Below are 27827 nucleotides of genomic sequence, written 5' to 3'. Positions count from 1 at the left end.
AGGAGTTAGGAGGGAAGGCACAACCTGCTTTCTAGATCCCTTTCCTTCTCTCCTCCCTCTCTTTCTTTCTCCCTCTCTCTTGAGACAGACTTTAACTCTGTAGCCTAGGCTGGCCTTGGTCTCACAGTAGTCCTTCACTAGCCCCCTTAATTTAACGCTGGGATTATAGGTGCACACTACCATGCAAGGCCCACAAACTCTCTTTTCACGCACACATGCGTATGTTCAGCTAACACACACGGCAGCATGTTCCCTTATGCCACTTTCACAACTCCTGAGTTTTGGTTCATCCCCCCATGTGCTCCCTCGATGGCGCACCTCTTCGCTCTTTTCCTTCCTAACTCCCCACCCCCCTTTCATATCATGTATATTCTGGTATCTTCCCATTCCCTCCCTTAAGGCCTCATTTTTTCCTCTCTTGGGCCCCTTGCTAGTTTTCTGGCCTCTACCCAATACTTACTCCCACACAAATACACATAAATAAAAATTAGAAGCTCGGATCTGCATGAGAGAGAACAGGAGCTCTTTGTCTTCCTGAGCCCGAGTTACCTCACTTAATGCAATATTTTCCAGTTCCACTCATGTTGCCTGCAAATTTAATAAATTTCATTTTTCTTTATGGCTTGATAAAATTCCATTGTGTATACGCGCCACATTCTCATTACCCATCTATCCATCCATCTCCTGGCTATCGTGAGCAGAGCAACAGTGGACACGGATGAGCAAGCATCTCCTCTGTAGGAGGATACGGAGCCCTTTGGGTACATGCCTGCGAGCAGTACAGATGGTCAACACACACTGAGATCAGGTCTTTCTAAAAGCCTCTGGCTCCCCAGCCAGAGCTGCTACATGCAGGAGCTGACTGTTAGGGAAGGGACGGTCCACCAGGGGGCACCCTCAGGCTTCTTTGTCTCTCCCAGTAAAATTGGCCATGTTATGCTATGAGAAATAAAGGGACCTACAACTCCCCGGCCGCTCGTGTCACAGGCCATTGCACTTCCTCTCTGGGAGGTGGAGCACACAGCTATGATAGGAATGAGCCACATGGGGATGTCTTAATCTGGGAGAAGCCCCAGGCCAGATGTCTTCCTCTAGCATGCCTGGTGCCACTGACTGACTGTAGGAAGGACAGTTTTGCTGCTTGCAAAGCAGTGCCTTTGATCTCTGAACTCTTGGCTGTGTCCACACTCAGGGAATCCCCATGGGGTCTGAACTCAGTGGCCTGCCCTCCAGGAGTGAGGCACTGACCAGCCTTTCCTGCCCCAGCACTGAGCTTGCTGTTTTCTCTGGGCCTCCGCCCATAGTTTGTGAAGTAGCTCCCCTACAAGGAAGTCCTTCAGCCCACAAGCCCAGGTGTCCCTGTCACTGAATTGCATGCCATCTACATACAAGGAACATTTGCAAGTTGAGTATGCATTCACCTCTATGCAAGAACCCTGCAGCAGGTCCTGGCTCAACATTGACAGGCCCACAGATACTCTTGGGTGAGAACCCCACCTACCAAGACCAGGACAGTGAGCAGTGGCCTACCTCTCTACAGTCCAAGGGAATCTAGAGAAAGGCCATCTGCTGCTGCTGTTCGATCTGCCTAGCTTCAGCCTCCAGCAGAGCTAGTCAGTCCCTTGACGGGCAAAGACGCCATGACCAGAGGGGAAGCACAGAGCAAGGTGCACACTCACAGCCAGGCTTACATCCTGCCTATTACATCCTCTGCGGTGAGGTCACCTCTCACAGCTTGGGCATGAGGGAGGGGACAGTTACTCCAGGGCCCTGATACATCTCTAACATGGAAGGAATTGCAAGGGTTAACCCCTAAGCAGGAGTAGAAGGTTGTGATGGCTAAAGCGGACTGTCACCTTGAGAGAGTCTAGAATTATCTGTGGCCATGGCTGTAAGAGATTTCTAGGCTGGGTTCACTGAGAAGGAAAGAGGTGCCCTCTATGTACACATCGCCATCCCACAGACAGAAGAGGAGAAAGTGAGCGAAGCACCAGCATGCATCTCTCTCTGCTTCCCTACGCTGTGACGAGCTGCCTCAAGCTCCTGCCACCATGCCTTTCCCTCCCAGATACAGTGTACCTCCACACTGAAGAAACCTTTCTTTCCCTAAGTTGCCTGTGCCCGGCATTTGGCATAGCCATGAGAAAAGTGACAGATGCAAAGAGTTAAGAATCAGCTTCTTTGGAAAGAGTTCCATCGTCTCCACTCCAGAAACGGAGACTTGTGGGGTGAATGATCTGGCCAAGAGCCAGCTTGGCTTCATTACTTGGGGTTTATAGATCAGGGCTCATGAAGGAAGGAGGACATCATAGCAAATGCTAATGTCCTCAGTGGACTGTATCCTGAGAAGCCAGGCTGTTTAAACTCAGAGGCCAAGGCCACTCCCAAGGCGGGCAGAGGCTCCATGCAAGCCAGTAGGCTCAGGAGCTGGGCAGCAAAGCCTGGGAGCTTCCTTGTTCCCAGAGGGCAGTACACTCATCTCAGAGCCCAAAGGTACTCCCTGAGCATGAACACAGCTGAGGGCAATGGCTTGACTTTCTGAGGCAGGGAGATAGGTGAGCCAGGAGAACTCCCAGAGACATGGTGGGACACTCCAAGGCAGCACAGAGTCATTCTAAATATTGGGGAGTTAGACCCAGGGACAGGAGGGAGATGTAAGAGGCAGCTAAGAATCTTCCAACACTAATGTTCCACCGAGCAGCCTCAAACTGCTTGTCACTGCTGAGCCATGAATGAACCAGCTCAGGCCTCTCAACTGGTCACAAAGCCAAAATGCAAACTGGTGACAGTAAATACGGTTACTGACTCTGTCCTTGTGGTGTTAGTAAATACAGTTACTGTGTCCTGGTGACACAGTTACTGATTCCTTACTGGTGACAGCAAACATAGTTACTGACCAACTCTCCTTCCTGGTGACATAGTTACTGACTCCTTCCTGGTGACAGTAAATACAGTTACTGACTCCCTCCTGGCCCAAAGTTAAAAGGTAAGCTTGTGACCATATGGTTAGCTATCTTGAGTTTGGGGCTACTCAGAGCAGACCTGAGCAGACCCAGAGTTAAACCAATGGTAATAGAATGTGGTTAGTTACTTTTTCCATGGTTGGTCTACCAAAGTGGAGAGCCGTCTTCTTACCAAAAAGCTCAATGTCAATCCTGGGCAGAACTCAGCCTTCACACCCTCCTCAAAAGCCTCACTGGACCAAGGCTTGAGGGACCACGTTCTTCACTCCCTCACACGTGTTCATCTTGACCCCCTTCCCCAAAGCATGTCCTCCTACTTCTGCCGAATTCAAAGCTCTCTCAAACTTTTTTTTGGTCTCTGTTTCATGTTTCTGGAAAGATGCTCTGGGACAGTGTCCGTGGCCTTAGGCATCCTCACCCAGGGTGGGGTAACTATCTAGTTCTTGAGTAACAGATGGCCTGACAGTTCAGTGCTCCGATAACAGGCGGCCTCTGCATCAACCTCCAGAGGGTCTGCAGGTAAGTTGCTGGACACCTCGTGGCTTCCAGACCACTGAGCACAGTCAGTAGGATGGAGATTCAACCCAACCTTGTGCATAGTATACAGATACTTGACCACTGAACTGCATCCCCAATCCCAGGACCAATGGCCTTAATGCTGACAACCATCCTGGTGGGAAGAACATTTTGGTTTCTGAAGCCAGGTTGGGTTTGGGAGTCAACAGCCCTCTACATATCCCTCCCATAGCAACCATAAGTAGAGTGGGGTGGGGGATGGGTCACTCACAAATAGCAGCAGACACCTGTTCTCTCGGACAGCCCCGCAGCAGCCCAGGAAGCCCAGAAGAAACAGCAGACCACCCATGGCCAGTACAATGTAGGCGCCGGTGGTCAGCAGGGGGTTGGTAGCCACGATCTCTCGGAAGCCGGTGGGATCCACCAGGACCCAGATGCCAATGCCCAGCAGGCAAGCGCCTCCCAGCTGTCCATCGGCAGGCATGAAGAGAGGACAGACAAAGAGACAGTGAAGTCAGACGCTCCTTCTACACTGTCACCTGAGTGAAGCATGGGACTGAGGTGCTGGGGCCTGCAGAGTTGGGCAGGATCTCCTGCCAAACCCAGATCTCCAAGGCCCACTGGCTGCTCTGAGTCTCTGTGGAGTTCCTTGGCCTTCAGTGTAGCTCAAACCCTCTCGATCTAATTTCTGACCCATTTGCCACCTCAAGCTGTGAAAGACTGTGCCCCACGGGGTTTATTTGTGACTTTTCATTTGTTCCTTAAATGTCACAGACCCAAGCTTATGAGGTTTCCACACTGTGGCCCAGGGGAGACCAATGACTCTCAAAGGTCACCTCTCAAGTTCATGGCAGAGTCAATGCTGTAGCCTAGGCCTGTCTGACACTGAACTACTCCATGGACAAGCTTTGAAGGTGATGCTGAGCTCACAGTGGCCATGCTAGGGGCAGGGTTTGCTCAGTGAGCCCCCATTCTTAAATATGTGCCCCAAAGCCTCTCACTGATGTCTTTGTGTGGCCCATCTCTCTTTGTGCCTTGCTTATCTTGGGACAGAAACTCCTTAGGCCAGAGCAGGGGCCATGTCTGCTGTTTATTAGCTGTGTGGCTTTAAGTGGCTGACTCTTTCTGAGCCTCAGCACCTTCGTATTTAACCAGATGCTCGAATTCCTGTCTCACACAGCACCCTCAGCAGAGCAGTTACGGCAGATTTCAGTGGGCAAGACACTCCATTTCTCCTGAGTATGGACAGTATTGGAAGAGGGTCTACTGTGTGCAGAACTGGTTTGACATTGACTATAGGGACTGACATTGAATCTGGGGACTAACAGGGTGTGATGTTCCTGGTAGCACAGGTGAGGGACGGCTGGTAGGCTGGGGGTGCCCTGCCAGCTCTGGGTGCTTCAGCGGGTCTGTGAGCTGTGGGGAGAGGTGGAAAGCTGGGTGAGAGCCATTGATTGGTTGGTGCATGGAATGGAGCGGGTAGAGAGACTAGAGAAGCAGGCAGGCCAGAGGAGAGGCCCACACTGGTTGCTGTCTGCTGTGCCCTAAATTTTGCCTCAGTTTCCCCACAAATTCTCCAGTAAGGTCTGCGCCTTGTATCACTGTGGGTGGTTTCGGGGTTCAATAGTCATATGCTGACAAGGGCTGACAAGGAAGGTCCAGGCATAGCCGAAATGGGCTGGAGTCCCCAGCTAGTAAAATGCCACTTTTGCATCTGTAGGCTGCCTAGCCCTAAGGTCCAGGAGGTGGATCCCAGGGAGACACAAAAAGGTATGAAAATGGACAGGCAGAAATGCAGACAGCCTGCACTGCCAACAAAGGGTCTCTTCTTCCAGGACTGTCCTGAGAGGTCAGCGGTGGTGTCTGAGATGGAGGCCTGGGTTGGTCAGGAAAGCCATGGGGGCCCAAGAAGTAGGGGAGGGGCTCAGCTACAGAAAGGGGTCGTGGGCCTGATCAGGGTCTTGGATGGTCTGTTAGCATGGGGCAGAGCCTCTGTTCCTTCATACCTAGCCCAGAGTTTGGAGGGAGAGGGGAGAACTATACTGGCCACATTCGTGTTACTTTGTTCACGGATCTTGCTAAATTTTCAAAAAGCCCGCTTTGGTGATTTATGAAGACAGGACGATGTTGAGGTTCAGAGTGATGGAATGTGCTTCCAGGCTGCAGAGCTGGGGTGCCAAAACAGCCTCCTCTGAGAAGCTTCCAACTACAAGGGTGGCCTGAACACCTCTGAGGTCACTGCTTGATTGTGGGTAGGGGTGGGGGATGAGCAGGTGCACATGCATGTGTGTGCATGTGTGTGAGTGTACACGAGTGTGCATGTGGAGGCCAGACATCAATCCCACGTGTTCTTCCTCAGGAGCCATACACATTGCTTTTGGGACAGTGTTAGGTTAGGCAAAGCCTCTGGGATGTCCCTCAGAGCTGGAGTTATGAACAAGTACCTTTTGGCTTTTTATGTGGCTTCTGGGGACTGAACTTGGGTTGTAAATGAGCCCATTTCCCTAGTCCCTTTCTAGCATATCCTTTGCCAGAGGCTGTCCCATCTCAAGCTCTGGCTGAAATGTCTACTGTGATGAGCGTGGGGTGGGAGACTCAGGAGTAGGGCAGTCAGTGCCAGTCCCAGGAAGCCTACTGGTCAGGCACTTTTGTCTGTGGGCACTCAGCCTCCTGTGGCTATTTCAGGAAGAAGGCTAGCCTTGTCATCAGCAGAGGCTAGGGACCCAGGGGAGAGCCAGGGATGACAGCTGGGGAGAGCTAGGGGAGAGCCAGGGAGAGCGAGGGACACTTACAAACACGAAGAAATTGAAAACAAACATCAGATACTTCATGCAGCTCAGACAGTCGCCCTCCATGGTTCTTCACCTAGAAAACACAAGGCCACTCAATCCTCCTGGGGACACACAGATTTCTCAGTTAGAGCCCAGTCCCAGCCCCAGCCCCAGCCCCAGCCCCAGCCAGGAGACCCAGTAACAATCCTCTTTTGAGATCTGCAACTGGACAAGACCAGCTGGAGCTTTAATCTGGGGCCTTAACTCTCATCGTCTAGTTCCCTGGCTCTGGTCTGTCACCCTCCTCTGAGGTGCATGCCACACACCACACACAGACACATTACACTCCATATACTACCACACACACAAATAGATACCAAGGAAGAGACAGTCCATGGAGTGTCAGGCCCACTGTGGTACTCACTCCACTGAGCCCACAGGACATGAGGATGAAGGTTGTGAGGACAGACCAGCCCTACCACCCTAGGGTCTCCGCCGGGTTTGTTTTAGGGTCTAGACCCCATATTCCTCGGAAATGCTGGGCTCCCTCAGGACTTGCAGAGATGGAGGATTAAAAACCTAACCCTTGATTCGGTCCTTCTTAGAAGGAGCAACAAAATACTCAAGGGAGCAAATATGGAGACAAAGTGAGGGACAGAAACTGAAGGAGGGGCCGTCTCAAGACCACTCCACCTGAGTATCTATCCCATGTGCAGTCACCAAAGGTAGATGCTGATGTGGAAGACAGGAAGTGCATGCTGATAAGAGCCTGATATGGATATCTCCTCAGAGGCCTTCAAGAGTCAGACATATTCAGAGGCAGATGCTCACAACTAGCCATTGAACTGATCATGGGGTTCTCAATAGAGGAGTTAGAGTGAAGACTGAAGGAGCTGAAAGGATTTGTGGCACCATGAGTAGAGCAACAATACCAACCAACCACAGCTCCCAGGGTCTAAACCACCAGCCTGGGAGCACTTAGGGGGGGATCCAGGGCTTCAGCTGAATATGTAAAAGTGGAGGGCCCTGCTGGGCATAGGTGGAAGAAGAGAACCTTGACCTCATGAAGGCTGGATGCCCCAGGGGGTGGGAATTTTGAGGGTGGGGAGGTGGGAGTGGGGGGGGTAGATAGAGGTTACATCCACAGAGAAGAAGGAGGAGGGGCGAGGGGATTGGGGGTTCCGAGGGGGTGGTGGGGGATGGGGTAAGGGGACAACATAGGAAATGTAAATAAATCATCCAATAAAAAAAAAATAAAAAAATAAAAAAATAAAAATAAAAACCTAACCCTTGCCGGGCAGTGGTGGCACACGCCTTTAATCCCAGCACTTGGGAGGCAGAGGCAGGCGGATTTCTGAGTTTGAGGCCAGCCTGGTCTACAGAGTGAGTTCCAGGACAGCCAGGGCTACACAGAGAAACCCTATCTCGAAAAACCAAAAGAAAAAAAAAAAAACCTAACCCTTGGAGGGTTTATTTCTCTGTATCTGGCTGGAGGCTCCATCCTGCCATCTCCTCCCTCTTGCCCAGATGCTTCTGAACACCAGAGACCTCACCGCAGCAAGCCAGGTTTGGAGAAGGCTGGGGGTTTTCACCGGGAAGCATGGCTGTAGTCAGTTGTTCTCTGACTGAGTTCTCTGAAGCCAATCAAATTCTAATTATCTTCAGAACCCCCCACAGCCCACACAGCCCAGAACTCAGCCTTTCTCTCCAGCAGGCTTAGGGGCCAGTGTCTTGGACTGGGAGAAGAAAAGTCCTCTGAGGAGACCCTGTTTTTCAAATTGCTCAGGAGTTCACTGGTCTGCGTGACTCTGCAGAACAAAGCCCCATGAGAATGATGATGTTTGATAAAGACAGGACATTGCATAGATAAAGTTCTTCAGTCTTGGCCTGGAAGTATAGAAACAAGGCCAGCATCCAGGGCCAACCTGACCTTCTGTGAACCCAGTTCTCTCACTGGGGGTTTGGGGCAGGGGAAGGGCAGCAGAGAGCAGGCTGGGAGTTGCTTCCACATGGCCCTTCCATAAGACAACCCAGGGAGACAGGAGTAACAGCCTGGACCTGTTGTCCTGGGCTTGGATGCTTATCCCAGAGATCCCCCAGCCAAGCCTCGGAGAGTCCTATGCTTACAGATACATGTCATCCAAATTACTGCTTTAAGTAGGTTGAAACCTTGGGGCTTTGAGGGGTGCTTATGTCTGACACAGTTAACAATTCTAAACTGGCGTAGGATTGGCCTGGGATATTTTACATCACTAGCACATCAGTGAAAGTCATCACTCGTTCTGAAGAGTTAAGAAGTACTAATGTAGCCAGTGACCATGCTTTGTCACCAGGCAGTGATGGGCCCCGATGGGGGAGCATATCGCTGTACATAAACCACCCACTATAGGGGCTATGTGGTTATTCAGAAGCACCAAGCCATGACCAATGTGTTCACTGAGACTTTCAGCGTCCAGGAAAGACCAACATAGTGGCAGTAGCTGACACAACTTCATGAATGAGTGAATGAATGCGTGGTGGGAAAGAGACAAGAGACAAAACGGCGAGAGTAAGCAACTCAGAAATGGAGACACGTACTCAAGAGAGAAACTGGAGGGGACAGATGATAGAGAGTGAGCAAGGAAGGCTGCAGGAAAGGACATAGATTGGACAGAGTCGGAGTAGGGGACAGTGACAGGAGACAGAAGCCTTACCTGGGCAGCTCTCCAGGAGTTGACAGGATGAAGTCTCCTAGTTAGAGGAACTCAGGTATGTCTCTCAGCAACACAGCTTGTCCTAGAAGAGAAAGTTTACCATGACAGGATGTTGGGCATTAGGACACAGTGAGTGCAGGGCTCCTGATGTGTACCCAGGCAATGGCTTGCTAACTGGCCCATGCACTAAAGAAGAGCTGCTGAGACTCTGTGCCATGCTACCTGGGGAGGGCCGCACTGGTTATCCCCTGATCACACAGCAGTCCCCTGTACTCTGCTGGCTGCACAGGAGCTGTCGTCATCAATGCTACTCTGAGACTAACATGCGGACATTAGACTAAGAGGAGGTGGCAGACTTGGGTGGCTACCCGTCTGATGCCATCTCTGCAGCAGGGCCATGCCACCAAGTCCTTCCCAGCAACGCAGGCTCCCCTTAGGGAGAAATTTGATGCAGGGAGCCTTTCTTGGTTCTGCATTAAGATTCGCTATAAGGTTCCTTGAGAGAGCCAGATCCCAGCAGGGCAAAAGGAAGCTGGGCTTACTCTGTGGAGGCTTGTGTTGATCACACCTGTGAGGATTTCTACAGCCCAGACCTGCTTACAGACCCAGGAGGAGATCTGTATTTTGCCTACAGAACTGGAGTCAAGAGTGGACCCCCTCAGAGCTGAGGAAACGGAGGCTTAGAGATGATGTCAGGGATGCCTGCTTAGTAAGGTATTTCAGATCCAGATGCTGGTAATTTAACTGAAAAACAGAGTTCCAGGAAAGACGGTGTCCATGGAACACAGAAGCAGATGCAGCCCCTGAGAGAAGAAGAGCCATGCCTTGGTCCCCAATACCTCTGACCTGAGCTAAGTAGCTGAGCACAGAGCCTGGGAAAGCTGCTCAAATCCTCCCCCGAGTCAGCTGGAGACTAAAGGGGCAGGACCAGGCCCTGCCATCCCCTGACAGATGGGAGCCCCTGGACCCAGAGAGGGCAGGAATGGGGCTGAGGTTAGGCAGCGCCCTGGGGCTTTCCTCAGCAGGCTCCCGCCTGGGCCAGACAGCTTTATTAATCTTGCCCCTCTCATGGCCCCAGATGGCAGCTTGGCCCATCTGCAGGGATGTGGGGCTAGGAGGGGTAAGAAGAATAGCTGGGTTCATAAATCACTCCTTCTGCCTTCAGTGCCCCAGAGCAGGATGGAAAGGTGGTCTGAGGACTCACATCCAGGCCCAGCTTGTCTTGCATACACTGGTGCCAGCAGAGGGTGCTGTGGTCCTGGGTGGAGCCGCTGCTGGGTCCCAGTGCAACTAGTGTTTAGATTCTACTCCAAGGAGCTGAGGATGGTTGTGTCTCCTGTCTCCTCTCCTCTGGGGGGCCTGCACCTCTCACCTGGAACAAGAGTATGCTTATCTCCAACTCCCTACCCCCTGCCATTGGTCACTGCCAGGATGGAAGAGGCTGATTAGCTGCAAACACTTACAGTGCATTCATTTCCTTGTCATTCTTCTCCCAGCATCTACAGAACCAACCCTGGGTTTGGTCCAGCGGAGGCTAGAGGCTGTGTTCTTTCTCCGCTGCCACCACTACTAGTGAAGACCAATAACCCAATCCCAAGTATTAACAGCCACGTCCTCAGACTGCCTGGGCAAGCCAGGCAGGACACAGAATAAAGTGCATCAGCCCAGCATGTCTGGAGGGGCCTGGAGATCTTGAGTTGGGGTGGCGGGGAGGGACTGACTTTTTAAAATGTGAACTGTTGATGATGCTAGGGCCTGTAAGCTCACTTGATCCTCCAAAGGCTCAGTAAAAGTTCATGGTGTTATCACTATGGTAGGCAGGATGAAGCCACAAAGGCTGCAAATGGCTAGAAAGTCCCAGAAATGGATAAAACGATACCCGGCTGAGATGGGGACTTAAACCCGCACTAACGTGTAAGGCACTTGCGAGCACAGCACCAGTTCAGGCCATTGAGTTCTGGATAGTGGGTGGGGAGGGCTCTTTGGCTTACTGGCTGGCTGTGCCTCTGGGCCTCTTCCCAAGACAGACGGGCTGGGCTCATAAACAAGCAATTGGCTTGAAATCCTGGGGAGTCTGCCCATGGCACAGGGCAGACACAGTGAAAGGGGAGGGGATGAAAGCCTAATTAGGCTCCAGAGGGGCAGTGCCTGAGGGGAGGGCCACTGTAGTGAAACTGAATTCAAAGGACAGCCTTCCCTGCTGGGTGCTCACTGAGCCGTGAATATCCAGGGCTGCAGGGCAAGGCAGCATCTGGGAGGCCCCAATTCAAGTTTGTAAGCCTAGCCAGGTTTGGGGCTCTAGCTCTGCCATGGGCCCCCTGTTGCATTCAGACACTTCCCAGGGCTCCTCTCACCAGAGAATCCTCAAAGACAGAAACGAGGTGGGGACTGTCTCAAACTCCTCATTTCACAAGCCACACACATGTCCAGAACCACAAGCTCCGCCAGCCTGTGCTGCCGACCCTTTACCCTGTGATCCTCAGAAGGTTCTCTGCCTTCGGTTGACTAGCAAAAGCACTTGGCACTCTGACCTCGTTGGGTTGTCTACACAGGGAGGTGGCATCCCTGTGTCTCAGATGAAGACATGGTGTCATTAGACCAAACACACTACAGGTTGGTGGAGCTGCTGAGACAGAAGTTCTTTCCCCCAGATCAAGTCATCCAGGGACAGCCAGCCCACTGAACTAACTCCGGGTAGCTCTGAGTGCTGGGATGCATTTCAGCTGCAGAAGCCCTGGTCTCAGGCCTTGCTCAGCAGGCCCTCTGCCTCACAGAGGCTTCCTCTCACCCTCATCTGCTCTCCCTTTCTGTCTTTCTCTCAGAGCCTGAGTTGGAACGAGACCCTTTGAAAGGCTTAGTGATCCATCCCAAAATACTTAGTGCTGTTGCTGGGGCAACCTGGCCTATCACACAGCCACGATTGAAATGGTGAATGGGTTCACGGGTATTAAGGGGGCCTGGGAACTGGGAGGGCAGGGGCACAGGTCTGACAGGGGAGAGGGCGCATAGGGGACCCCAGGAATTCCTGATGGAGCTGTCTCCCAGCCCCCACAGGAAAAGGATCTTGGTCATCGCTGTGATGTGTCTGACAGGCTTAAACAGGTGACACGGGGAAGTCAGGCAGAGGGAGAGAACTTGCGCTAAGAGAACTTGGTGGGGTGGGCTAAGGGGGTGTCCTGAAGGAATCTCTCCATTCACAGGTGGGAAACAGAAACTGCATTTCCCTGGCTGTGTCTCATCCGAGTCTTACCATAACCCCACAGAGCAGGTTTATCATCATCCCTGACAGCCGAGGAGCCGATCAGAGAAGTGAAGTAACCTGCCCAAAGCCACACAGCTGCCAAGCAGCAGACTGCAAGCCTGTGCTCTCTGTATCCAGCCTGCCTGTCAGCTCCCTTTCACAGATGGGGAAATTGAGGTATCAATTACCACCGTCTCTAAACAGCCAATGGATGTTAAAGACCTTCCAAGAGGACAGCTTCACTCTCATGCCTCTTCAGGTGGGGAAGTTCTTTCTGGTATCTAACCACATTCACACCTGCTTTAGCTCAATCACAGCTCAACCCCGCACCAATCTGTTTGCCTGACAACCCCTGGGACCTTCATTTTATGCTCTCACTTGATTCTTACGATACCCAGGCAGGGAGAGGTGACTGTTTTATAGGGAGAGGGGACCAGAGAGGTTAAGGATCCCGCCTTAAGTGGCACAGCTACATCTGACCTGCTTGCTTTAGCTCAGGCCCCTGGCCTTCAGTTTTCCTGCCACTGTGATGTCTTGGTTCCTTCATCCTGGACCCATCACTGTTCTGTCATCTTCACTGTCTGCCTCTCTGTACTGAGTCTCACCTCCTCTTACCTGAACTGCTGGGAAACTCAGATTCCAGGGTTAGGGATGGCTCTCTCCATAGCTGGCTTCCCACAGACCAGGGCCAGGACCACCTTAGTAGCAGAAGCAGAACTCAGGCTCCGGGGCTCCCAGGATGGCAAATGCAGGAGGTGGGGGCCTCCAGTGCAGCCACCTCCGTTCTCACATGACCCAAGGGGCTGCCCAATGATGCAAGCCTAATACCTGAGTTAGCTCCCTGAAAACTACATGAAGGTAGAGAGAAGTGGCTCCACAACACTGCTCTGTAACTCCACGTGATGGCTACGGCATGTACACGCCTGGCACATAATAATAATAACAATAATAATTAATAAAATAAATTTTAAAATGAAAAGGAACAGCTCAGCTACTCCCTGGAGTCCTCAAGAAAGACGTGTGGGATGGATGGGTGGGGGAGGGTGGGAAGGAGACAGACGGGCTGGTCACCATTTCCAATCCACTCAGAGATGGGGAAGATGCTGGCTATTCCAGACAGAGCTCTAGCTGGGCCTCCTACTTCATCCTGGCTTTTATCCAACATGCACGGGACCAGAGACAGTCCAGATTTCTGAGTTACTCAGGGTTTGGATTATTTGAATATCCCTAACCCCAAATTCATGAGTGTCACATGACCTCTCCAGGAGCTTCATGCTTCAGATTTTCAGATGGGGAAGTAGGGCCCAGAGACAGTGACTGCCACCACCGCCACCATTTCCTTGGGTTCTCGGTGTGTGCATCTGGAGAACTGACAGAGGTCCCTACCTGGCTCCATCTCGTACCGCGGCAGTGGGGAGGAGGTAAGGGAATGGACAGGGAGGTACTTGAAGGGAACAAGAGAGGTGGGGCCAAAGCTTGTGAGGTGATGATGTCCCACACTTGATGGCAAGACACACTTGAGACTCTGTTGCTATCTGGTTTGGGCCACAGCCTATCAGCCCTGCCAGAGAATGCCATCACAGAGGGCTGGAGTGGAGCAAGGTGGGCCTGGCTCTGTGGTAGTCTAGCCTCAGAGAAAGACTGAGCAGGAGTTGGGGCTGTACCAGTGGTCTTCTAATTTTAAGAAACAACAAGAGACTCAGTTTGAACAAAAGGATTAAACATGAGTGTAGGAAAGGAGACTGAGGTAGTAATGGTGGTGTCAACAGTGAGAGGAGGGGACATACGTACTTACTAAAGGCACGATGTCAACATTGCATCTAGTAGTTCATTTAATTCCTGTGGCAATCCATGAGGTAGATACAATTATGTTTCTTTTACAGATCAGAGAGGTGAAGTATGTGCTCTGAGTAGCACAGCTCTTGAGTCATCATTTGAACCCTAGCAGTGTGATTCCGTCTGGCATCTAGGCTGGAGCAGTGTTTGTGGTATCTCAAAGCTGGTGGGGAAAGAGAAGGAGCTGTCTAAAATTAGAAAGCCCACTACAAAGTCCATGGTGTGGTGGCAATCTGGATACCCAAGGTCTTGCCACAATCTGTAAGGAGAGAGAGCCTTAACTGTAGAATTGCCTTGAATGTTAATGGATGTGGAAAGACCCAGTCTACTATGGGCAGTATCATCCCCTAGGCTGGGCTGAGAACTGCGGAGAGTGAAGAAAGCCAGATGAATGGAAGTAATCAGGCAGCACAGGTCCATTGGCTTTCCTTGCTCTTGACTGTGGATGTGGTGTGCCCAGCTGTCTCAAGCTCTTCACCTCTGTGAGTTCTCTGCAGTGCTGGATGGTACCCTGGAATTGTAAGCTAAACAAAGCCTTTCTTCAGTAAGGTGCTTTGGGCAGGATTGCTGTAGTAGACCAAACTAAACAAGAGCAGAACAAAGATCAAGTGGGATCTTCTTCCTGGCTCGTCACCTTGTATGACCTTAGCTATTCTGAGCCCAGGTGCTCCTGCAGTCCCGCCAGTCATAAGAACATTCACAGGATCCTCACAGGAGGAAGCAGGGAAGTCCTCTAGAAGAGAGCTGTAGCACTCACTTCTGAAGAAGAACTTTAGTCCATGCCCCTGGGGCTCAGCCTCAGGTCTCAGTTCCCCAAGGGCATTCTACAGGGCCAGCAGGCCTTACAACAGTCCTTCTGGAAATGGACATGTGATCTGCACATGCAGTGAACAGACCTTTTCCCTGAAATTCGAGGCTAGCCCAAACCCTGGTCCTACTCAGTAGGGTCAGGGTTTAGGAGTTAGTCCTACTAGAGCACAGAGCAATCTGTGGTGAGTGTTCAATCTCTCTACTACTGCCACACAGGGCCACATGGTGTGTGTGTGTGTGTGTGTGTGTGTGTGTTACTGGGTAGGGAAGGTTACACACATGCTTACATGCTTACATGCTTGTACATGAGAGCAATAACCTTGGTCTCCAGGAGTGTGCCCCTTGTGAGCCCCTGCCAGGTGCCGATGGATGGCCCCAGCAGCACCATGACTTGCTCCAAATTAGTCAAAATAGGAATTTTCTCTCAGTCCCTAAGCTTGTAAAGATAAAGGGAGTCCACAGTCAACTGTGGACTCCAAGGCCAGCCAGCTGCCTCTGGGGCATTGCCAGGCTCTACTCTCTTGGCCTTGGGACCCTGGTGGTAGGCTCCATGTGAATTTTATCTCTGAGTCCCTGTTGGCCTTCCTTCTCCCTTCTAAACATGTTTGTACATGCAAGTGCACACATGTACACACACACACACACACACACACACGGGGGCTGGGGGGAGTGGGAGAGATCACCAACCTCTTCCTGGCTAGATGGATGGCCTCTTACCAATTCGGCTGGACCACATCTCCTACTGAAGCCTTGTGTGGGGCCTGGACATCAGTCCTTTAGCCTTACCCTGGGCCTGTGACCACCAGAGGGAGGAAGAGGCATCACTATGCAAAGCCACTAACTGAGGTGGCCTGAGGAGAGCAGGGCCCTGCTAAGATTAGGGGGCCTCGGAGCCTCCCTATTGGGAGTGAAAAGATGTGAGGAATGTCAGGTGATTAGGGGACAGGAAAACCCCACAGGCTCTGAATGCCTGTGGTGTTCCCAAGGACCACAGGAACATGGCTTAACTTCTGCTGGGTTCCAGGGGGAGAGAAGCAGGCTTCAAAGCAGGCCATCTTGAGTGGGTCCAGCCCTGCTTAAGGATGCTATGTGAACTTGGGCAACTCATTTCCTGTATGAGCTCCAGAGACAGCAGAGGTCTCAGTGCCTGTGCACTGCAGGGGCAGCTCATTGGTTTGAATACTTGGTCCCCAGTTGGCAGAACTGTTTGGGAAGGATTAGGAGGTGTGGCCTTGTTGAAGGCAAGCTTTGAGGCTTCAAAATTCTCCCACTGTCATCCCTAGTGCAGTCTCTAGGTGTGATCCTTCCATGCACAGCAGTGTGTTTGCTCTGCCACTGTGGACTCTAACCCTCTGAAACCAGAAGCTCAATTAAACTGTTTCTTTTATACGCTGTCTTGGTCATGATATTGGGAATGAAAAAGCAATGGGAAAGTAACCGGGTCACTCACCCTGTGTTTATACACTCCTCTTTCCCCAGGCACACTCACAGAGGATACAGGACCCTGAAGCTGCATTGACATCCTGCCATTGTCTTGTGTCCCCTGACAATAGTGTCTATCAGAGATCTATCAGAGATCTATCAGAGACTATCAGAGATCTATCAGAGACTATCAGAGATCTACGGGCCACTGAAGTGTGGCAAGAGCTCCTGGCGGCGGCTGCTGCTGCTTCTTCTTCTTCTTCTTCTTCTTCTTCTTCTTCTTCTTCTTCTTCTCCTTCTCCTTCTCCTTCTCCTTCTCCTTCTCCTTCTCCTTCTCCTTCTCCTTCTCCTCCTCCTCCTCCTCCTCCTCCTCCTCCTCCTCCTCCTCCTCCTCCTGCTGCTCCTCCTGCTCCTCCTGCTCCTCCTCCTCCTTCTCCTCCTCTTCCTCCTCCTTCTTCAACTTTATTTATTTAATGTATAAATGCTCTGAAGCATATACATCTGTATGCCGAAAGAGGGCATACGACTCCATTACAGATGGTTGTGAGCCTCCATGTGGGTGCTGTGAACTGAACTCAGGACCTCAGGAAAAGCAGCCAGTGTTCTTAACTGCTGAATCATTTTACCAGCCTGCTCCTGGGTTCTTTAGGCACTGGACAAACTCCTGCCAAATTGTCCTAGAAGTGACCTGGATCCTAGCTGCCACACATGAGGCTCTGAGGTCTCTAGGCCATGTGGGGCCTCACACTGCCACAGGACTGCAGGGTCATCAGCTTGCCATCATTCAAGAACCTCAGCCACGGACTTTCCCACCTCTGGTCCCAATCCAAGTCTACCTCCCATCTTATTTCTGATTTCAAATGAAACATTTCCTCCAGGAAGTGTCTCATAGCTCTGTTTCATCTACAAGACTGACTCTCTGGAGGGCACAACCAGGTGGCCAGTCCAGACAGACAGACTCTGTTTGGGAAATATGGCTTGAATAATTAACTGGCTGCTGTGTGGTCTTAGACAGGTCACTTCCCTTCTCTGTGCTTTAGTGGTTTTCTTTCTCTGTCTCTCTCTGTCTCTCTCTCTGTCTCTCTCTCTGTCTCTCTCTTTCTTTCTTTCTTTCTTTCTTTCTTTCTTTCTTTCTTTCTTTCAACCTGCATGATGAAAATACATACAAAGAGTGTGCCTCTCACCAGGCTACTGTGGGGCTGAAGGCACAGAGTATAACATGTAATATATCTGCTATTGTTAAGTAGCAGGTGCCTGTGAAAAGCAGGGACGTGTAACTTTCAAAACAGTATGAACTCAGCTTTCTTGGTTGGCACTGAGCTGGCCATTGCTAGAGGTATGTAAACAGAGACTCAGTGACCACCCTTCAGAGTGTCATCTTCCCAGTCAGTGGCCTTCAGAGGGACAAATCCTCCCAGACCTTTTCCCTAGAGAGTTACATATTCTAAGTCAAGTAAGGAAAAGGCTTGAAGGCACCCAAGGGAGGCACTAGAGGGTGGCACCTGACTGGAGGCTGGGATCTGACTGGCGCCTTCTAGCTGGAGCTGATATGACATTTGAACACACACAGGCGGGCCCCAGGCCAGGGACAGAGTTGCCTTTAATGGGCTCTGAGCCAACTCACTTAGCCTAGATTGGCCTGGGCTATGGCTGCATGTGGACCAGAGACTGTGTAGCCCTTCTTACTGCCACCCCAGTAAAGCAGGGCCTGCTTGGGACTCCACTTGGCTGACCCTTTAATCCCTGCCTACTCTCGACCTTTGGGAGCTCCACTCCTCTGTTCTGCTAATGCCCTAAGGGGCAGGCTTGAACCACCCGTTACAGATGTGCCTCCTCCCTGCCGAGGCTAGCCTCCTGCAGGAGGAGCTCTGATGCACTACTCAAGAAGAGCCTGGTCTTTCAGGGTATCTCCACCCAGCCCATTCCCTTCCGAGAGCTCAGAGTCCTCAGAGAAGAAGGAAAAGCAGAAAGACTCCAGGCTGCATTCATAAAAGAACTTTCTAGCCATAGGGCAGGGCTCCTCCTTGATGAAGGCATCTGAGATCTTCGCTGTCTTCTTCCCCATCTACCTTCAGGCTCACCTTGTTCCAAAGAATCTGGCACTGGCTGGGGGCCTTGCAGTGACAGCTTCTGGATGCCAGAAATCCCTTCACCCTTGATGGGCCCTCAGTGACTCATTTGTGACCACTGCCCTTGGCTTCCCACCACCTTTCCAAGGGCACAGATTAGCTGTCTTCCTCTGTATAAACCTTGTCATGCATGGCTCCCTAGTATCCCCAGGAGAAAGCCTAGACCCCACATAGAGGTTTCCTACTCTCCCACTCTTCCCCTCATCTACCACTTAGGAAAGGGCAGATGGCAGTGTTAAGGTCAAATGTCCTATGTATCCCTTCAGCACCAACTGTCTTCTCTCAGCCTCAGCCTCTTCCCCAGAGAGGCAATGGAAGACACTGAGTGTGGCACAGACACTCTACAGGTGAAGAGTGGCCAGCAGCTGTCCCATCAGACTGCAGTAAGCTGGGCTTCACTAAGACCTAGAACATGTGACAGGAGAAGGACCTAGCACGTGGCCACATCTGCTTCCTTGGCTCTCCCAGCCTGGGTGGAATGTGGCTGGCTTATGCCATGCCCTCCCCAGGTCTCTGAGGCCTCAGAGACTCGGGTCATAGCCTGAAGGCTCAGGGAAGCTGGGCTGCCCCACTCCCATGGGACGGTTCTGCACTGACATTTCTAAAACCTTATGGCCCGGACAGCATGACCCATGGCAGCCATTGGCTGACTGTCCCCTCTTGACTATGCTCTTGTTCTTGTTCTTAGCAGGAGAAGCCATGGAGACACACTGTAGTCTGGGGAAACTCCATGTTGAGAGAGAACATGGCTGTGGAGTGGGCATGGAGGAGCTGCAAGGTGGGAGGGGGTTCTTGCTTCTTAGGTTAAACTCTCCGAATGGTTTGAATTTGTTTGGTTTTATTTTGTTTGTGTGTGTGTATGATGTGTGTGAGCCAGTATGCAGGCACATGTGTGCATACATGTAGAGGCAGAAGGCCAACCTCACATGCCATTCCTCAGGCCAGTCTACCTTTATTAGAGATGGGGTCTCTCACGGCCTGGAGCTTGAAGACTATGTTCACTGGTCACAGAGCTGCCGGTATCCTCCTGTCTCTACTTCACAAAGTCCTGGGATTATAGACATGTCCCTGTGCTTCTTTACATGGGGTCTGAGAGTCAAATTCAGGTTTCCATGCCTTCACAGTGAGCATGTTACCCACTCAGCTATCAGCCTTGCCCTCTTTGTTTGCTGTTTGTTTGTTGGTTGGTTTTTTGGAGACAGGACCCCTCTATCATGTAGCCCTGGCTATCCCGGAACTCTCTATGTAGTCCAAGCTTGCCTCAAACTCACAGAGATCTGCCTACCTCAGCCTCTTGAGTGCTGGGATTAAAGGTATGTGCCAACAAGTCCAACTCCTCTTTGAAATAATAAAAAAGTATTATCCTGTTAATGACTTTAAAAGAGATGCACTCACTTATTTCATTATTTTATGTGTACGTGGCTATGCATGAGTGTATGTGCATGCACCACAACCATGGAGTGCCTGTGGAGGCCAGAAGAGGGTGCCTGGTCCCCTAGAACTGGAGATGGTTTCAATCCACTCCATGTGGGTGCTGGAACCCAAGCCAGGTCGTCTGCAAAAACAGCAAGTGCTCTTAACCACTGAGGCATCCCTTCAGTTTCTCCTTAAAACAATTTTCATAAAATTGTCTTGTCTTAAGCAAAGCACTGAGCTGAACTCTACTGGGAAGAGGGCTTTACGCAATGAACAGTTTAAGTGGGTCCATGAACACCCCCTCCTGGCATCCTTCCCGAGTTTTATCCCACGTGCTATGAGGTGGTTTGTACGCAGGGTTTAATTTAATGCTTGCCACAGCCCTCTATAGTTGGATACTATGAGAATTAGTTCAAGGTCGTCCTGCTTGGAAGCTGGGCCTAAATTCTCAGTTTTGACAGCCAACACCACAGGCTGCCTCCTGCCACTGATGTAGAAACCGAGGAACTCAAAGCCATTTGTTCTTTGTTCACTGCATTACTGGAAAACAAATAACATTCTCCAGGAGCAAGATCAAATTGTCATAGGAACATAAAGCTGGAGTCTAGCATCTCTACACATAGCCTGAAACTTGGGAAACACAAACTGCAGAGAGCCACTGTAATCCATCCATTGGTCCCACCCATCCGCCAGCCACTGACAGATACTGCACATACCAGGCTCCGCACACTGCTGGAGTCAGGGGCAGAGAAATGCCCATAGTCCTTAGGAAGGGGCAAGGAGGATGCTGGCCAGGAAGGAACCTCTACAGCCTTTGTATTTGTGCTGTCTACAAATATCCCAGCCTCTTCTAATTCAGGATCCAAGCATAGAGAATAAAGCCTCAGGCCACCATGTCTGCCAACAAGCAGACCCTCTGGCCTCCCTAGGACATTTCCAAAGGCAGAGAGCAGAGCTTGACCTTGGGAGTTCAACCCTTACTTTAGGCCCAGGAAGTTCACTCAGACTTCAGTCTAGGAAGACAAGAAGGGGTTAATGAAAGTTCTAGGAGCCAGTGAGGCAGTGGGATTATGCCCAAGGTTTTGGTCTGCAGACCCAATGAGCCATGTGAGCAGAGCACATGGTGTCCCATTCAAGGGGATGCTAAGGGCTCAGTGTAGCATCTCATGAACCAATGAATGAATGTAACGGGGAGAAGAAAGCTGTAATTATGGGTGTGGTTCCCAGCCCAACACCAGGGTTTGGGTGCTTAGATGAATAACCTGTGCACCAAATCCTGCTTAAAATGTTCAAGTTGGAATCTAATAGTTGACAAGAAGTCTTACCAGATGAAGGTGATTGCCACCTGTCCTGGTTACTTTTTTTTTTTGTTTCTGTGATAAAACACCAAGACTGTGGCAACTTATGGAAGGAGGAGTTTCTTTGAGCTTATGCTTTCAGAGGGAGAAGAGGCCATGACCATCACAGGCGGGAGGTGCAGCAGCTGGAGCAGCAGCTGGAGCAGCAGCTGGAGCAGCAGCTGGAGCAGCAGCTGAGAGCTCACATCTTAAACTGGAAGCAGGAACTGAGAATTGTGCGTGACTTTGAAATCTCAAAGACCTCCTCCAGGGACAAACTTCTTCCAGAAAGACCACATTTCCTAGACCTCCTGGAACAGCTCCACCAACTGGGAACCAAGTGTCCAAATCCCAGAGCCTAAGGAGTCCATTCTCATTCAAACCACCACAGCACGAAACCCGAGGACCCAATTCAATTCCCAGGACCTACACGGTAGAGGAAGAGGACAATTTTAAAGATCGTCCTCTGACTTCTACATGTGCATTGTACATACATATGCATGCATGTGTGCACACGCACATACACATGCACACACATGCACATGCAGAGATACACACGCACCATGACCAAGACTAAAATGCAAGTTGAAACCTAAGTAATAAAGGCATTGGCATGCCTCACCAGTGCACACTCTGGAAGCACATCAGACCAGCACATGAGTTCTGAAAAAAGTGGATTATTATGTGTGCTTCCCAGCATGGAGGGAGGCCCTTGGGAGTGGCAGAGGAACACTGAGAGGAGTATGTGGATGGCTACTGACTGGGGATAACTTAGTTAAAGCTGGGTGGGACGGGGCTTACTCTCACTTCACAGATAGCAAACTGGAGTACAGGGAGGTTGAGGTTATCACCTGCAAAAACTAGAATGAATGAGTGAATGAATGAACGAACAAACAAACAAACAGAAGCTAGGCATGGGCTTTGCAATCCCAGCACAAGGGAACTATAGGCAAAAGGACAGGGGTTCCAGGCCAACCTAGCCTACATCATGAGCTCTTATGTCAAAACCAAAACAAATATAGTCGATATCGAGTCAGAGTCTTCCATGAGGCTTGCAGAAGTGTGTTCCTGAAATGTAAGTATCAGGAAGGTGAGGCCAGGAAGATGGTGACCTCGAGGCTGGCCCAGACTAGATGGTGAGACAAGAAACAAGCCAGAACAAGCCAAAGAAATCCTGCAAGCAGTTAGGGAATGAAGTTTGTGGCCAAGCTCCTCAGAAAGCCACCTACAGGCTTTCCCAGGAGCAAAAGAGAAACTGAGAGAACATCCGGTCAGCTCCAGCTGAAGTGGCTTTCACCCAGGCCTTCAGCCAGTCTCAGTGTGCACCAGGTTGGCCTCCTCTGAGGTCTCGTGTTCTCTGACATGTATTCTTGCTTTCCGCATGAGATTCCAAGTGTCTTCTCCTAACCAGTATCCAAGCCAGTTTTCAAACCCAGTTCCTAGACACTGAAGCCCCAAGTTACTGTCCAGCCAAGAAGTATCTCCTCCCTTTGGCTTGGAGCCCCAGGTCTCCTGCAGAGTGGACCGTGAACCCCTGCAGAGTGGACCAGGAACCCCTGCAGAGTGGACCAGGAACCCCTGAAGCTTGGAATAATAGCACAAGAGGCTCCTGCTGCTAGGTTTCAGAATGGCTTGGAATCCAAGAGGTTTGCATGGAGATCTCTAGTATGGCTTTTTCCACATCTAGGCCAACTGGAACTCTGAGCCTTGGAAGACACATGGACAAAGTCATTGTATGAATGTTAGTGTATCAGACCCATGTGAGGAGGCCTTTAAAGAATTATGAAAGCTAACAGACCCTGCAAACATCCCCCATGCCTGACCAGGGTTGAACACAGAGGGAGACCCTTAGGAGTGGTAGGGGGAAGATAAAACCCCGTAGGAGAATCCTATCCTCGAAGGATCTCATGGAGAACAGGGCAGAGAGCCTGAGAGCAAAGGCCTTCGAGCCCAATTCCCAGTGTCCAACCACACAGCACACAGCAGCCACTCAGGACCCAGAGGCTGGACCAGGGAGTGAGCAGGTTCTGACCATGAGGAGTAAGCATACCATATAAGGCCAGGTCTGTGTGGTGACTCAGAGTCGGGGGGGCGGGGGGAGAAAGGGGGGGAGGGGGGGAGAGAGAGAGAGAGAGAGAGAGAGAGAGAGAGACAGAGACAGAGAGACAGAGAGAGAGAGAGAGAATATGAATGAGAATGTACTCTGGTGGAGAGCCAAAAGGTTTGTGGTTGACCAGCACCAGGCCCAGGGCAGACTTTAAGCAGCCCTTGACCACAGCTGCCTGGCAGCAGCGTGCTAAGCTGTGATTTTCAGTTGTTTCTTGTTTTTGCAGGGTAATCTTTCTTGTTGTTGCCCCCCCCATCAAATTCTACATCACACCCTAAATACAGGGCAGAGTTGTTGCTTCCAGGTTCCCAGGTGGGAGCTACCAGGCTGGCCTGTTCCCCTGAGACTGTCTCCCCCACTTCCCCCCACTCCTTGGCCAGGCTGACTTGGTCCTTGGAAGGGCCCATCCTAGGCCTGGGTCTTCTGAGGCTAAATCAAGTTCCTCCACCATGAAGGGGTAGGAGGAGCCCTTTCCAGTGAACAGAACTCAATTCAGGCTCTGGGGTGCTCAAATAGCAGGGTGGCCATTCAGGAAGCAGAAGGGAGCTCATGGGCAAGCCTGCCGCCACCTGCGGGTCCAGCAGACATGGGCTGCACAGTGGGAACGTCCGGCCTCTTAGATGCTTTGATCACTGAGTCCTTGTGCTGACCGATGGGATAGTGCGGTGGAAGACAGGGTGACCTGCCGATGGTCTCAGTGACAACAAAGGCTTTTCCTAAAAAGCGATCCACTCCCTTGCATAGTAGCCATGTTGGGTAGCTTGCACAGGATTGTGTTGCTGTGTTTTAGAAAGCACACCCCAGGAGTTCACCTGCAGTGACAGCAGCGTCAGGAGGGCTGGCTCCTGCAGGCTTGAAGCTGTCCAGCAGATGTTCACCTATTGCAGAAGCAGGAGAGTCTTGGCATAGAGCAGCTGCTCAGTGCATGTAGGCAGGTAATGGAATGAGAGTGCATGCGCGTGCATGCATGTGTGTGTGTGTGTGTGTGTGTGCGTGCGTGCGTGCATGCGTGTATCTGTAGACCACATATGCAAGGGTGGTGGAGCATGCATTGGTGTCCTGGCAAATGTTTAGACACACAATGACTATAAACTTCTGCAGTTGCTCCTCCCTCCGCCCCAAGTGTTCCTCTCACAGCCCATCTAGGCCTCCACCTGGCTTTCCTGGTCCTCTCTCTGGGCTTCCAATTTCCCGCCTGCCAGTGATGTCCTCTATCCCAGCCACCAAGCATCACCTTTTGCCAACCAGCTAAACACCAAATATCATTAGCACTCCACACGCTGTTGAATGCTAATGTTGCACCAGAAGGCAACCAGAGCTGAGAACTGGGGAGCACTGGGGAGCATTGAGGGGGATAGTTCTGAGTTTTCAAAGGGACCTTATAAAGAGCAAACAGCTGCAACAGTGAGTGCAAGCCTATCTCTGAAGTAGGGCAAGCCATGTGCTCCTGGATGGCGCTCATTATTCCTGTCGCCACTTCAGCTACCAAAGCTGAAGTCTTTCAGCCTCCCCGGGGAGTCCCTTCCCAGGTTCCTCTTCTCTCTGTATCCCATACATGTTTGAAGAGATTTATTTTGGGGGCCCTTGGCTACCTGCACCCATGCCCCTCAAGCCACCAAAGGAATCAATCATGGACAGGAAGGTGACCTAGAGTGTAGTCTTTCAGAAGTGGCAGCAGATCCTCCTGGGATGGGCAGCAAGGAGTCAGGGTTCTGGCCACAAGGCCAGGCTAGCTTACACAGATCCTGCCTGCCTGCCCTTGATTTCCCCATCTGTGAAAGGTAACTTGTGGTTTTTATCCACTTCTGCCGGCTCTCGGGACAGTGCAAAGGCCCATGGCTGAACAGATGAAGTCCTTTGGTCCACACTCCACAGGTTTCTCATTTAACTCTCATGGCACTGTCATTCCCGTTTTATGGATGAGAAACTGAGGCTCAGTGAGATCAAATCATCAGACAGAGTTGAACATGGTTTCATGATTTAGTCACCGTGAAATGGTGCCATCGCGTGTGTTGAAATAGGCCACGTCTAGAACACCACAGGTGTCAAACACATGTGTGCACCAGGACATAGGGCAGTGAGGATTGCCAGTTCCAAGTTGTGCAGGACATGTGGTACATGTGTGTCATCTCTGTCACAGAATGAAGTGCCTGACTCTAGAAGGGCCAGCTGGAGAGGGCATGGCCCAGTGGGTGTGACAGCCACAGGTTCAGATCACCCCACAGCCACCCAGCCTGAGTGAGCTGGGTCTGTCCTCATGGACCTTCTCAGAGGGTCAGCCTCACATTGTCCTTGGCTCAGTATCTCCACCCATGGGTGGCCCATCCAGCCTGGGGAAACTGGTCCTGCAGATGGAGGCTGGTGTATGCTGGACCTGCTGCATGTGTAGGGAAGTTCTCAAGTACTTGGAAGAAGAGGGGTCCAGTGGAGCCTCAAGCCTGCATTCTCATGCTAGCTTCTGTTGCCTGCACGATCACAGCAGGTAAGACCACATCTGAATCTGTGGAAGCTCTGTGCTACAGACATGTCTGTGGTAGAGTGGATTTACTATGAAGGGCTCTAGTCCCTGTCCAGAGGCCAGCACAGGCCAAAGAAACAGTCGAGAGTTCCCAAGTTCCCAATAGGCCTTGACCAAGGACCCACCCATGCCTTATGAAAAAAATCCCATCTCCCTCCTGGGTCTCAGTTTCCCCCTCTATAAAACTGAGAAATCAGCTGGAGCGCTATCTATTCAATGGAAGAGAACTGCCCCTCACATGTACCAGACCCTGGTGCCAGCACAATTAAAGCAAAACGGAATATTCACTGCACAGGGGCACACAGCCCCCTAACTCCATGTCCTGTGTTCACTGCCTCACACTTCTCGGGCCATCACTGGAACGATCTGTCAGAGACCAGAGACCCTTCAAGCAGCAGGAGCTGGGCAAAGAGTCACGGGAAGGAAAGTTGGGACAAGGGGAGAAAAAAAAAGTGGCTTGTGTCTGAGCCATTGACCAGGAAGGACGGGACCACCATGGGAGGGGAGTGAAACACATGGGGGAATGGAATCATCATAGGGGTGGCAGTAGGGAGGGGTGGATGAGTTGAGGGAGGGATGGAAGGAGGGACGGGTGGAGGGAGAGAGAGATGGAAGGGGGGAGGTTGACCACACCGCTGGAATTAGAGGAGACCTGGACTGAGTCTTTCCCTAAGTGTTCAGGGCCTGATCTCAAGCTCAATGAAGAGAGCCTGGAGGAAGCGAAATCTTTACTCACTCGGAAAGCATCAACTGAACACCTGATGTGTGTATAAGAGGGGGCCGACTCCAGGGAGTATACTCACTTTCCAAGAAGCCCAGAACCCAAGGGAGAAGACAGCCCAAGTGTGGGAAGGAGGGGAGAGTTAAGAATTATGTGGCTGACTTCAGAGGGGAGATGGGTCTCAGGAAGGTTTCTCAGAGCACTGTTGCAGAGATGAGGTTGAGAAAAGCTTGCCGGTGCCCAAGTGTGGGATAGGCATTCAAGCCCGTGTGCCAAAGTGGCCAGCTCGGGATGACACGGGCGGGGAAGGGAGGCAGAGGCAGTGGTTTATGTCCTTGAATGTCAGGCTGAGGATGCTGAGGCCACAGACCATGAGGAACTGTTGAGTGATGCAGAACTGAGGTCTCCATCGGACACAGTGGAGACAGCAGGGAGCCCAGGCACGTGGAAAGGGGATGGCAGGGCGGACAGGAGATGGGTAGGGCCTAGGAGGTTGGGCATAGAGGGGTCCTGGAAGATAGGTGCTGTGGAGGAACTGTAAGGCAAACCAAGATGAGGCAGAGACCCTGTGGGAAGCAAGACAGTGAACTGTGGTATTCACAGCCTGTCGCTGCCACCGACTGTGTAGCCTCAAGCAAGTCATTTCACTCACTTTCCCAACCCGCTACTCATAAAATGGAAAAAATTAAACCGTCTCATAGAGCTAAAGAGTTCAATCAAGCACTTTAAATACAGTGAGTGCTGGGTGCAGAGTGTTGGGTACTGGGTGCTGGGTGCTGAATGCTGGGTGCTGGGTGATATGCTATTGATTTGTAGTCCCAGCATGCCTTCCCTGTTGCAAAGAAGGACACTGATGCTCAAGGTCAAACAGCCAGCGAGGGTTGTCCTCTCTGGGCCTCATCAGGCCCTGTATCCTAGGAGTAGCAAGTTACAAGCACATAAACCATGGTGACTCACAGAAATCAGATCTTAAAATATTATTAAAGAGAAAGACTGTTGTATGACTCTGAACAGCCTGTTTATTAAACTCCAGCTAATAAGTGAAATGAGTTAAGTTAATGAAAAAACAACCTTCGGGAAGGATCTCATCACCTAACGGTGGCCCATAAACATCAACATGAAAATTTAAAGCGCAAGAACAAATACGGGGGAGGCTGCAGGGGAGCAGCCACGGGTCCCAGTGGCTTCTCCTCACTCATGGGGTCTCCGGGAAGTCATAAAGGAAGGAGTTATTTCCCACTGTTCACACACAAGGATGCTAGGTGCTGAATTTAAATTGTCTCTCGTTCCTAATTAGTAAGGATGAAATTAGAATCCATGTATGGGAGAATTGGAAAGGGCTGGGGA

At 51.2% G+C, this 27827-nt stretch overlaps 1 protein-coding gene across 1 annotated transcript in view; it reads right to left on the bottom strand.

The window, feature by feature from the left end:
• The window catches only part of Tspan18 (tetraspanin 18), a 128418-nt gene that overhangs the window by 13141 nt on the left and 87450 nt on the right, over positions 1-27827 (bottom strand). Inside the window, exons 3-5 of the mRNA XM_028778482.1 lie at positions 8944-9025; positions 6272-6344; positions 3751-3945 (exon numbers count right to left, since the gene is read on the bottom strand). Of these exons, the coding sequence (XP_028634315.1) occupies positions 3751-3945; positions 6272-6334 (258 nt within the window). The 5' untranslated portion in view covers positions 6335-6344; positions 8944-9025. The remainder of the gene's footprint in view (positions 1-3750; positions 3946-6271; positions 6345-8943; positions 9026-27827) is intronic.

This window comes from Grammomys surdaster, unplaced genomic scaffold (genome assembly GCF_004785775.1).
Source record: "Grammomys surdaster isolate TR1022 unplaced genomic scaffold, NIH_TR_1.0 338, whole genome shotgun sequence".
NCBI lineage: Eukaryota > Metazoa > Chordata > Mammalia > Rodentia > Muridae > Grammomys > Grammomys surdaster.
This window is presented reverse-complemented; position numbering and strand designations above follow the sequence as displayed.